Source organism: Dendrobates tinctorius, unplaced genomic scaffold (genome assembly GCF_039654945.1).
Source record: "Dendrobates tinctorius isolate UK_male_01 unplaced genomic scaffold, ASM3965494v1 ptg000177l, whole genome shotgun sequence".
Lineage (NCBI taxonomy): Eukaryota > Metazoa > Chordata > Amphibia > Anura > Dendrobatidae > Dendrobates > Dendrobates tinctorius.
The window spans coordinates 5,965,194-5,977,948 of NW_027361844.1; the positions used below are offsets into that span (position 1 = coordinate 5,965,194).

Sequence of the window (12,755 nt, forward strand, 5' to 3'; positions counted from 1 at the left end):
CACCATAATATGCAAATAAAATGAAAAAAAAAAAAAACAGACAATGTGATTTTCTGGATTTTTTTTTCTCAGTTTGTCTCCCATAGTTGAGGTCTACCTATGATGTAAATTACAGACGCCTCTCATCTTTTTAAGTGGTGGAACTTGCACTATTGCTGACTGACTAAATACTTTTTTGCCCCACTGTATATTCTGCAACATATCTCATTTTGGAAGGAAAAGTCTTTGGTGGGTGAAACGTCAAAAAATCAATTGGAAATTGCAAGGATCACCTCATAGAGTAGCCAATGGCATTTAATAGGTGTTTGCTGCATGATCATTCATTTTATGGCTATTATATCCAACTTTCATTTTTACTATATATATATATATATATATATATACACACTGTGTGTATGTATATGTATATATATATACACATACACAATATGCAATGGTTTTCCTTCTTTTTAGTGGAATTTTTATTATTATTATTATTATTATTATTAATTTTTATAGCGCCATTTATTCCATGGCGCTTTACATGTGAAAGGGGTATACAAAGACAAGCACAATAAACATGAGCAATACAAGGCACACACAAGTACAAAAGGAGAGCGGACCCTGCCTGCGAGGGCTCACAGTCTACAGGGTTACGGTATGAGCACATTTCACAGTAGATTCGAACTGAAGGCAGATAACTCACAAAGGAACACATGTGGAAGACGCAAAGAAAAACGCATGTAGCAAGAAACCAAAATTTTTATATAGTCATTTGCATTCGGATCCTAGAGCAAAAACAGTGGATTAGGTTACAGAAAATCCTAATTTTATGTCCAAAGGTCTCTATAGAAAAATACAGGGCTTTTTCACCCTTGTTTCTCACTTTACAAATAATCATCACATAATGCATACATTATCTAAAGGCTGTTTGTGCTTTTTTCACTGAAAATAGCTACAAGAAGGGCACTAGGGGTGTGATGGTCCATCACACTTACTAGCTAATTTGTAAAGGGGGTCAACAAGTTACTAGCACACCAGCCACATAATGTAATCAAACAGGAAGACTCCTCATTCCTCCTTTTAGTCAGATCTTGCCCTTACAGATTAAGGCTAGGCAGTTATTAGAGGTGGTAAAAGACATCCCTTTGATGTGCAAGACGGGGAGGTCCCAATGTCAAAAGCAAAATCAGCCGACAATGTCGCCAGAGGGCTCTGTGAGTTATTTCTGGTGTGTGGCCAAATACTCCTAACACAAACATGGTAAATCCATACTTATATTTGTGATTTTAGCTACATTTAGCTGCAATTCATGATTTACAGTGTGAGAATGCATATGTTCAAAGCACAGACTCATTTTCACCATTACAGAAAGCACAGGAGGTGAATCCATACCTCTATCACCTCAAGGGTCTAACTGGTAAAACATAACGTTCAATCATATTCTTTTTAAAAGATTAGCGCTCCGATACATTACGGCTGTTGTTTCATACACCAGTCGTAATAAGGGGCATACAGGAGTAAGATGCACCAAATTCACTAAGGCGCACCAGCCACTTAATGAATTTGGCGCATTTTCTCCGTGTCATGTGCCTTACCAGAAATTAAGTAAAATTTCTGGCGTAAGAAAAGCCACCATTTTCCATGAATTTGGCGGGTAGTTGTGCCCACGTCCCATCCCAGTCCCTCCCTAGCCCTTTTTGTGCAACTTCACTTTGTGCAAAAATTTTGCAACATTTCAAAGTGTCTTATGCAAAAGTTTGATGTATCCGTCCTTATCTGTTAAAAGTAACGCAATATAGCACCAACACCAAAGGACGTAGGTGAGATGCAGTACACATGTGAGGCTTCATATGTCCTGCTATCTGTCTTACCCACAATGTTTCACTATGTTTAGTAGTGCCTGATGAAGTCACTATAACCAATGTAGGAAACCGGTGAAATGTTAAAACAGTTTTGTCATTATATTGTGTTTGGCAATATTGGGCGTATAAGTTGATTAACAGAGTGAATTTAAGACTATAAAGGTGCAGCTTTTTGTGGGGTTACCCTTCTCGGGGGGTTATTCCACTTGATAGGGTAAGGACTGTCATGTCATTTTCAGGAAACTTGCATCACCATTCTCCCTTTTCCCCTTTAGTTCCCGATACAGAACTGATGGAGTATCAGCAAAGCCGTTCTTCCTAAAGAAACTGGTAATAATTGAAATCTTTAATGGTCCTTTGGATTGATTTGGTGGATACAGGTATTGTATTGCCAGTTAAATTAGTTCAACTAGTTCCGTTTTACCCTTTTTGCCCTGGTGTTATTTTTAACAAATTTATACCTTTTAAATAGTATACGATTCAAGTTATAATTGGACTTATTTGGTGAATTGGGGTTTCTAGAGCCCTGGACCTTTGATTTATGTCCTTAATTGTTGTTAAAGCAGTAGAGGTTGACAGCTGAAACAGTCAAAAATATATATGATCCTACTACAACAGTGAAAACAATAAATAGAACATTTATTAAACCTTTAAAGAAAGTCTGTGCATATCATAAATAGCTTAGAAACATATTGTCTTATTGTGGAGACAGAAACTTACAAATATCAACCAAGAAATGAGTGGTTATGTTCACATTAGTCTATGAATCAAAATATAGCTAGAAAATAGCTCCACAATAGAACAATTGAAATAATGTTGCAGAAAGAAAAATAAAATGGTAGATTTGGGGGTGGATGAATTCCCTAAAAATGGTGGATGTTCCTAATATATACATACTATTCTACAGTAATGCAATATCATCAGTGAAAGGTAGATATCCAGTGTAAACAGTTCTACTTAGGGTCCCGTTTCACATAGCGACTCTCCAGCGATCCCGACAACGATACGACCTGGTAAGGATCGCTGGTGCGTCACTACATGGTCGCTAGTAAGCTGTCAAACAGGCAGATCGATTCAGCGACGCAGATCGATCCAGCGATCCGTATAATGACCTCGGCGGTCGTTGGGACCTTGTCACACAGCAGCGATTCTGACGACTCCCGCCTGCGTCCTTGAGTTCTGAATCGCCAACGAGGTCGCTCGTCGGCATTAAACACAGCGATGCGCGCTGGCCAGCGGGACGCCAACGATCAAAAAATGGCCCAGGACATTCGAGCACGATCTGCGATATCCAGCGGGGGGGGCCGGTCGCCGCTATGTGTCACATGTAGCGAGATCGCTGGCGAGGTCGATGTTGCATCACAAATCCTGTGACGTTTCAGCGATCTCGCTAACGATCTTGTTATGTGAGACGGGGCCTTTAGTGCATAACAAAGTTTATAGTTTAAATTCTTACAAAATTACTAAAACTATAACGCTATATGGATATCTGATATTCAATAATGTGCAAGGGGTTATGGAAAATAAGAGACTAGACAGGGACAAAAGATAAGAAACAGTAGTATCTGCCCCCTGATGACGTGAAAACGAAACAAGCATCAGGCACCATCACATGTGGTGATGTGGTTTGTTTGTTCCAGTCTCATCATGTTTTCTGATTCTTATCTTTTGTCCTTGTGTGTTCTCTTATGTAGATGTATCAGACTGGCCCACCCATTATACTTTATACTTATGAGGGAGACAGGCATTTGTGCCATAGTATGTAGCTTATATGTAGCAATCCTTTTGCACCTTGCAGTCACTTTTTGCATGTTTATTTTCTATAACCTATTGCACTTTATTGGATATCTATATACAACGTTATACACTGCTCAAAAAATAAAGGGAACACTTAAACAACAGAACATAACTCCAAGTAAATCAAACTTCTGTGAAATCAAACTGTCCACTTAGGAAGCAACACTGATTGACAATCAATTTCACATGCTGTTGTGCAAATGGAATAGACAACAGCTGGAAATCATTGGCAATTTTCAAGACACCCTTAATAAAGGAGTGGTTCTGCAGGTGGGGACCACAGACCACATCTCAGTACCAATGCTATCTGGCTGATGTTTTGGTCACTTTTGAACGTTGATTGTGCTTTCACACTTGTGGTAGCATGAGACGAACTCTACAACCCACACAAGTGGCTCAGGTAGTGCAGCTCATCCAGGATGGCATATCAATTCGAGCTGTGGAAAGAAGGTTTGCTGTGTCTGTCAGCGTAATGTCCAGAGGCTGGAGGCACTACCAGGAAACCAGCCAGTACACCAGGAGACGTGGAGGGGGTGGTAGAAGGGCAACAACCCAGCAGCAGGACTGCAACCCTCCGCCTTTGTGCAAGGAGGAACAGGAGGAGCACTGCCAGAGCCCTGCAAAATGACCTCTAGCAGGCCACAAATGTGAACGTGTCTGCACAAAGGACTCCATAAGGATGGTCTGAGTGCCCGACGTCCACAGATGGGGGTTGTGCTCACAGCCCAACACCGTGCGGCCCGCCAAAGAAATGCCACCCCACACCATTACTGACCCACTGCCAAACCGGTCATGCTGAAGGATGTTGCAGGCAACAGATCACTCTCCACGGCGTCTCCAGACACATGTGCTCAGTGTGAACCTGCTTTCATCTGTGAAGAGCACAGGGCACCAGTGGCGAATTTGCCAATCATGGTGTTCTGTGGCAAATGCCAAGCGTCCTGCATGGTGTTGGGCTGTGAGCACAATACATCTGTATTTTAAATATGTTTATATGTTAATAGTAAAGCTATATGTTTCTAAGCTGTTATATGCAGTCCTTTGTCATAGACTTATTAATTGCACAGGGTGGGCCATTTATATGGATACACCTAAATAAAATGGGAATGGTTGGTGACCCAGATCGGCACGCTGAACTTGCATAATGGGCAATACCAAAATTGGAACAGGACCCTCAGTTTACACAGAACATTATGTTCAGTGATGAGGAAAACTTTTTTGGGTAGGCCATTTATATGGATACACCTAAATAAAATGGGAATGGTTACAGTTTTCTTGCATAGGGTGTCTTGCATTGAAATCTGCTGCAATGACCCGGATACTGCGTTCACCAGACATCAACACAATTTCTATCCGCTCCTCATGTGTTAACCTCTGCGACATGTCAATGGCTGTAAACAAAGAGAAACTTGTAAATAACTCACGAAAGAATAAAGTTACGTTAAAACCAAGCACACTATTGTTTTTCTTGTGAAATTCTCAATGATGTGTCACATGACCCTCTTCCCATTGGAAAAAATAAAGTTGGATCCAAAATGGACGCCATGGTCACCACCCATCTTGAAAAGTTTCCCCCCTCCCATATACTAATGTACCACAAACAGGAAGTTGATATCACCAACCTTTCCCATTTTATTTAGGTGTATCCATATAAATGGCCCACCCTGTGTTAAGCGTCGGGTTCCTGCAGAGGCTCAGCAGGGATCCAGAGCCTCACATTCTGCGGTCTCCCATTGTCTATCGACCACAGAGGAGATTGCTCAGTAGTCTCAGTGTCCCAGACACTCTGCCCAGACCTGCTCTGTGGGTCTGGTTGTTGCTGCCACCTTTGGGTCAGCAATGGCAATGGAGGCTGCTCAGCAGCAAATCGCTCCAGAGGCCAAGTCCCTCCGTCGCTCTACTGGGCATGCTCACGAGATGATCTCCCTTTGGCGATCAGGAGTCACGTGCTCAGGTCCTTCTCCTGATCTGATTGGTCCATCTCAGAGATCTGGAAGGTCCTGGAGGCGCACGGCTATAAAAGGTCCGCATGGCCACTCGGCCATGCGCTAGTATAGTCTCTAGTTGCTACTGTGTGAATGATGATGGATGCATGTACCTGCGAATGACTCATTAAGATCCCCTCCCTCTGATATTACGAGTGTGTATAGGGACTTAGGTTTAGAGTCTGTGCCAGCCAGTGGCAAGCTACAAGCCACATCAGCATCCTCCACAGTGCTAGCGTCCGACAGTACGCCTGCTATCGGGCATTGTTGATTAGCGGCAGTGTCTATCGCCGCGCTGCAGTCTGCAGCTCCTCTTGAAGTCCACAGTTGCGACGCCGCATGCACGGTAGGTCTAGACGGACTCTCACCCTCTGCCTAGGGCCCAGCTCCTGTGACCATATACCGTGCGTGCACTTCTATGAGACCTGTGAGTCCAACAGGCTCAACATTTATGTTATTGCCTAAGGCGTCTCTGTGAAGCTAACAGAGTACGCCCAGCGCACACTGGGTGACGTCTAACCCGCGTGCAATATACCGCCACATAGCGCTTCTGCCATTATCTGGCAGCGGTTTAACACCTACTGCACGGTGGACCCCGAGCGGCGAACGCACTTTATTTATTTAGTGTGTTCCGCCGTTCCTAACACCCTGTATACTTGACTACAACAAGTATAGTTGACTTACCTTTGGCTCGATGGCTTTAGTCAATTCTGTTAGGTTTTCTTTTTAATAATAGAACATGAAGAACAAGAGCTAAGAAATTTAGATCTTAAATTAGTTTTCCTCTGTAAACAATTACTTAATGCATCAATAACAGTGAGGTTTGTAGACTGGCAATGCCAGTGATGCCTGGAAAGGTAGAGAACCAACTTCTTCTTTGCAGCAGATCAAAAATTTGAGTGACTTGAAAATGTTAGCCAAGCTCCCAACTTTATTATGTTCTGAAATATCTTAGAGTTGAGCAACAAGATTGTCAGGCCAAGGCAATGCAAACTTCTTCAGGTGGCACTGTTATGTTGTCTGTATGGGCACCACTTGTGATCACAAGATCCCAGCAATGCCATGATGTTTCAGCTAGACACATGTCCTGATGTCGCATGAGGCTTATTGACTAGGACTTTAGGAAATCGTGGGCACCTGGTGATCACAAGAAACACCCAGAATGCCGCCATTGGAGTACTAGCATATTACACTGCCCTAGTTTGGCTGCAAAAGTGTACAAATGTGGTGCTGGACCAGGGTCCTGCAATCTTTTTGATCTACTCTAGTCTTAAGGAGGACTTGCCACCAGGGCTTCAATGGTGAGTTTTTGCTTTTACTTTTTCCCCACTGATGACCTGTGTATTCCTCTTTTTACTTTTTTTTTAATCCTGCATGAGGTTCCAGAGATGTTAGTATTAATTGTATGGACTTTACCAAGGAGACACGCCCCAGAGGATCCTGTAAGCCACACCCCTTTGCAAATTACATGAAAATTAGAATTAAATAATAAGGCTCATTTCTCTGGAACAGAATTGAGGATTTATAGAAAGTAAAAAAGAAGAATACTCAGGGGAGCAACAAAGAACAAAATAACAGCAAAAACTGTCCATTTTCAACCCGGTGACAGGTCCTCTTTTATGGCTTGTAATGGGATTGTTTAAAGTGAAATTCTCTTTTACTCTCATCTTCTTGTGTTTTCTGATCTATCCAGACTCCCTGGTTCCAGTATTTTGCACACTTCATATTAGTCATACTTTTTTTTTTTTTTTTTTACAGAAAATGATACCCTCATTATTTAGCTTTGAAAATGTTAAATATTTATTAGTTTTTGATGCAAATATAATGAATGACTCACTCAGCATTATAACAGTTTCTTTCACTGTTATATATTCTTTAGGTCAGAGTATGCCGTCCATGAAGTTGGAGGATTTGCCCTTGCCAGACTGCCAACTATGCACTTGTATTGTGGAGTGATGTAAATTAATTCCATGTTATCGGTGTGCCTTTATGGTTTGTGATTTAAAGGCAATTTGTGATTAACAAAATGATGGGTTCCTGTGGAAACATTTGGCAATAATGACTCATCCAAGAGTTTCCTTAACAAAGTAATGAGGCCTGAGCAAATCTTCTCATATGGTAATCAGGACCATTTGATGTAAATCAGCCTTTTTGTCACACTGCACTGTGCCCCATTTGCTTGCAGACACTATAATTAACCTATTTCAATCTTGATCCATCCAAATTGTACTTGGGCCCTGTCAATTGTAAGCAATGTGTGTGCAAGCTCATAGTACTTTGTCTCATACAAGTTAACTAGCGGGATAGATAACATAGGAGAGATGTTTGTTCTACTAAGAAACAAAGAACACAACAAAAAAACACAAGCATAAAATAAGCAAAAGCTACATTAAAGGTTACAGTAATGGAGCCACTGTATGTTCAAGAATATCATAAGGAATTAGTACTCCCTAATATGATATTATAAGAAGACCTCTGATTACTTATGGAAGGGGGTAATCATACCAAGCAGGTTCTGGGGTAAACCATTCTGCAGACTACAGACCTCTGTTTACAGCGGACTCCAGTCTACAGGCTGTGTGAAACAGATGTGTCTGCTGAACGGTCTGTGGTATAAGGCAGATCTCAATTTTGTATATTACTAGCAAGACTAAAATGTGTACTTTCTATAACAATGTACACAGTTCTGTAAAATATTTACAAATTATAAAGATTCACATTTGGAGCTAGTTTCAGGTTTCACACTCACATTTGGAGCTACAGTTGACACTAACATTTGGAGCTACTTCCAGATTTCACATTCATATTTGGAGCTACATTTCACATTCACATTTGGAGCTACTTCCAGGTTTCACATTTAGAGCTACATTTCACATTCACATTTGGAGCTACTTCCAGGTTTCACATTCATATTTGGAGCTACTTCCAAGTTCACATTTAGAGCTACATTTCACATTTGGAGCTACATTTCACATTTGGAGCTACATTTCACATTTGAAGCTACTTCCAGGTTTCACATTCACATTTGGAGCTACAGTTCACATTCATATTTGGAGCTACATTTCACACTCACATTTGGAGCTTCATTTTACATTCACATTTGAAGCTACTTCCAGGTTTCACATTCACATTTGGAGCTACAGTTCACATTCATATTTGGAGCTACACTTCACACTCACATTTGGAGCTACAGTTCACGCTCACATTTGGAGCTACTTCCAGGTTTCACAGTTATATGTGGAGCTACAGTTCACATTCACATTTGGAGCTACTTCCAGGTTTTACATTCATAATTGGAGCTACATTTCACATACACATGTGGAGCTACTTCCAGGTTTCACATTTAGAGCTACATTTCACATTCACATTTGGAGTTACAGTTCACATTCACATTTAGAATTACTCTCGGCTACTTTTAGTTCATGGCCATGTTCTTCTTTACAATGTTTTATTGGAGTTAATGCTACAGTAATCAAAGTAAATAAGTTGTCCTAGGCTTGATATATGACCATCATGGAAATATACCTAGAAACATTATCAATCCAACCTTCACCTTTGGCTTAGATCATACATTTAGCAAGCTAAATTTATCACATTTATTATGTGTTTTAGATATTTTTTTGACCCATTTGTCAAAGGGGTGCAAGCTACCAAAAAAAGGTGTTTGTTCTGAAATGCGTAAAAATTGCCGCCGAAATATTGCTGCAATATTACAGATGCAACGTGAGTCACTATTAAATAGCAGACAGTGACACTTAAGATGCACCAAATTTAAGAATCCTGAATAAGCCACTGTGACAAATTTTCCACATATTACACTATATAAAAATCAGTCAGTTTTAGTACAGTAATTCTTTACCAAGGTGCTTTTCTTAACAGGAGATAGGCGTAAAATGTAAAATCTTCAATTCATTGTAACTTACCAGGACTGAAGTAAGAAAAAATGAACTGAAAAAATTTAAAGAACGAAAATATATATATATTTTTGTAAATAAGAGCAGTGTGTTAACATTTCCCACTCCCAATTACATCATTTGTTATGTAAAAGATAATAGCACGTTGATACAATTCATCGATCCTAACCTTTAGTATGTAGTTACTTAATTGGTTAAAGATGACGACACGGAATAAAACATGTGAGGGGCCTAGAACTGCAGAGCAGCATACAGCGTCTACGCCGCCGCCGGCACCGCATGCTACATAAGGCCGTCCTGGAAATAGCAGCAAAGTAATAGGGGTATATATCGGCAGGTATATTTGCAACAAGAAGAAAATGTGATCCACAATTAAAACTGCAGCAAAAATAAATCAATCCCATTTTCACCTATATCTGTCATGTCTGCAATGACTGTGCGGCTATTGAGGTGCCCACCGGCTGCCACTCCCACACAATCTCTTACAACATGCCATCTACAGTAAGCACCATACCACGGTCTGACACATCATATGACGATCACCCCAGTCTACTTATTGAGCCATCATCCTCCATTTACAATTATTCCAGTAAATGTCAAATATTTGGGATTTCTTCTCAATAATATAAACATATACAATTTGGGCATTGATCTAAGAACCCAGGAAAATATCAGCAGATCATGAGCATTATCCAGCCAAGCTCTACTTTTTGACCTTTCTTCGGATCGATCCATTCAGAACTGAATATGACGATGAAGTTGTAGACTTGTGCTAAGGAATATACCGGACATGCATGGCAAGCCACTTACCGGCAGCTGTGGCCAACAGCAGGGTCGAGTGTAAGCCAAAGAGGAGAAGGACCAGATTGTGATTAGGAGCCATAATTTGCGTAATCCCACAGATGATGGGAACTTTTATGGAGACTGTATAAATTCGAGGGTATCCAAGTCTTCTGGGTGTAATCCGATTTCACAATAAACGTGCTTGTAACTGCTAATCCATGAGGTGTAGAGGGCCTGGAGACGCAAGATCCTCAGTGGATTAGATCTTCTTCTCCCGCTGGAGAATGCTCATTCCAGGGAAGGTGTTCTGCCAGGTGGAGGCGGTGATCCCTGAGAAAACCAATTCTATTCCCAATCTTCTACAGCATTCTAAGAACATACGACAAGAACCTATTCATGACATATCCAAGAGCCAAAATATCACCCTACATCCAAGTCTTCCCCCTCTTAGGGGTAAAAATAAATACCATTCTGCCTCTATGGTGATACTTTGTACAATGTGTCTGCTCTTGAATCTAAAAGAACCTTTGTGAACATATATAATCTGTTAATATTTTGGAAATCTCAAGCAAGTCATTTCTTTATAGATTTTTGGTTGTGCTGCATAATATCCCTAGAGTATAAATTTTGGCCTCTTTTATGTAAGTATTTTCTCAATGTCTTCTGGTTACTTAATTTTCTTCCTTCCGATCTCTGAAAAGATTGTCTTCGTGACCCATAAATTCCATTGACGTGATACGCAGATCCTTTTCCCGTGAGGGCTCGGTCGCAATCAGATGCCAAATTTCATTGTCCAGCAAAAAAACCGATCTCATCACCGGTTGAAGGCAGCTGTGTGTTCCCAATCCCAAGATATTCCCGGCTTGCTTGGAGTTATCCTTCCAAGATGAGGCCCTTGCTCGGGCTGCAGTAGGATGTGTCTTACAGTTTTCCAGCTGTATGAGAGTGTCACAGCGCAGGGTCCTGCAAGGAATAAGCCATCTCTAAACCATGAGACAAGGAGGCAGCAGCTCCCCACTCCTCCCTTGGGGAAGCCACCTAAAGGGGTGTTCTGCCAATGTGAGAGGCTTGAGGAGGAGGAGGAGGGGGGCTGGAGAACGAAGTGTTGATGAGGAAGGCACCGACTCGCCTCCCCTCTCTTTCTCTCTCACACATACACAGACCTCCTCCTCCTGCTGCTGCTGCTCCTGTGTCACAGCCAGACACAAAGAGGCCTCTCACACCGCCCAGACGGAGGGAAAGGAGGAGGACGAGGGAGGGGAGGGCGCAGTCCTAGGCCTCCAGTGCTTTTTTATAGCTCTCTTTGAAACAACTTTATTTTTAAGGGACAAGAACAGCACAAAAAATATAGGCTAGCGTTACACGGAGCCCATTCATTGTTTCTCAGCAGCCTCCTTTGGCCAAGCACTGCACGGCTTATCATTAACTTGCACAATCAAATTTCAAAAACTGACCGTCACATCCAAGCATAAACATTGTGTGAACAGGTGCTTAACCTAGAGTCACCAACTCATATACATGCCAGCAAAAAAGGAAGCACACTGTAGCGTCAAACCATGCAAAACATGAATTGCATTACTGCATTAGAAATAGGAAAAATTGAGACAGTTTAGCGCATAAAATGGCCAAGTTATGTGTACCTGGAAGCCACGTTAAGGCATTTCTCATTTTCCAGGTCCCTGCCTATGTCAATCCTCACTAAGACTGAAGTCTCCATCTGAATGGGAACCTATGAAAAACCTAAGAAATGCCTTAACGTGGTTTCCAGGTACACATAACTTGGCCATTTTATGCGCTAAACTGTCTCAATTTTTCATATTTCTAATGCAGTAATGCAATTCATTTTTCAGATTTGCATGTTATGGCGCTACAGTGTGCTTCCTTTTTTGCTTGCATGTACATGAGTTGGTGACTCTAGGTTAAGCACGTGTTCACACAATGTTTATGCTTGGATGTGACGGACAGTTTTTGAAATTTGTATTCATTTACTTTCTGACTGAGCACTCCATCTGTTAACTGCAGGCGTTTTTAACCCCTTTCTGTCATGTGATGTACTATCCCGTCCATGTGCCCTGGGATTTAATTCCCAGGGACGGGATAGTACGTCACAGCGATCAGCGGCACCCACGTGGTGAGCGCCGCTGATCGCGGCCGGGTTTCAGCTGATTATCACAGCTGACACCCGGCACAATGTGTCAGGGGCAGTCACGGACCACCCCCGACACGTTAACCCCTTACACACCGCGATCAAACACGATCGCGGTGTACCGGGGGTTAAAGGGAAGCATCGGCAGGGAGGGGGCTCCCTCCGTGCTTCCCTGAGCCCCCCACAGCAGCGCAATGTGCAGCGCTGCTGCGGAGGGCTCCATCCCTGCAGTTCTGCAAATCCAAGATGGCGACGGGACCTTCGGGGGCCTGCAGGGAGCTGGATT

General features: G+C 41.9%; 1 protein-coding gene across 1 annotated transcript in view; it reads right to left on the bottom strand.

Annotated features, from left to right (window-relative positions):
* BMPR2 (bone morphogenetic protein receptor type 2) overlaps window positions 1–11,569 on the bottom strand; it is a 286,915-nt gene extending 275,346 nt beyond the window's left edge. Inside the window, exon 1 of the mRNA XM_073551510.1 lies at window positions 10,351–11,569. Within this exon, the coding sequence (XP_073407611.1) occupies window positions 10,351–10,423 (73 nt within the window). The 5' untranslated portion in view covers window positions 10,424–11,569. The remainder of the gene's footprint in view (window positions 1–10,350) is intronic.
* Window positions 11,570–12,755: the final 1,186 nt, after the last annotated feature.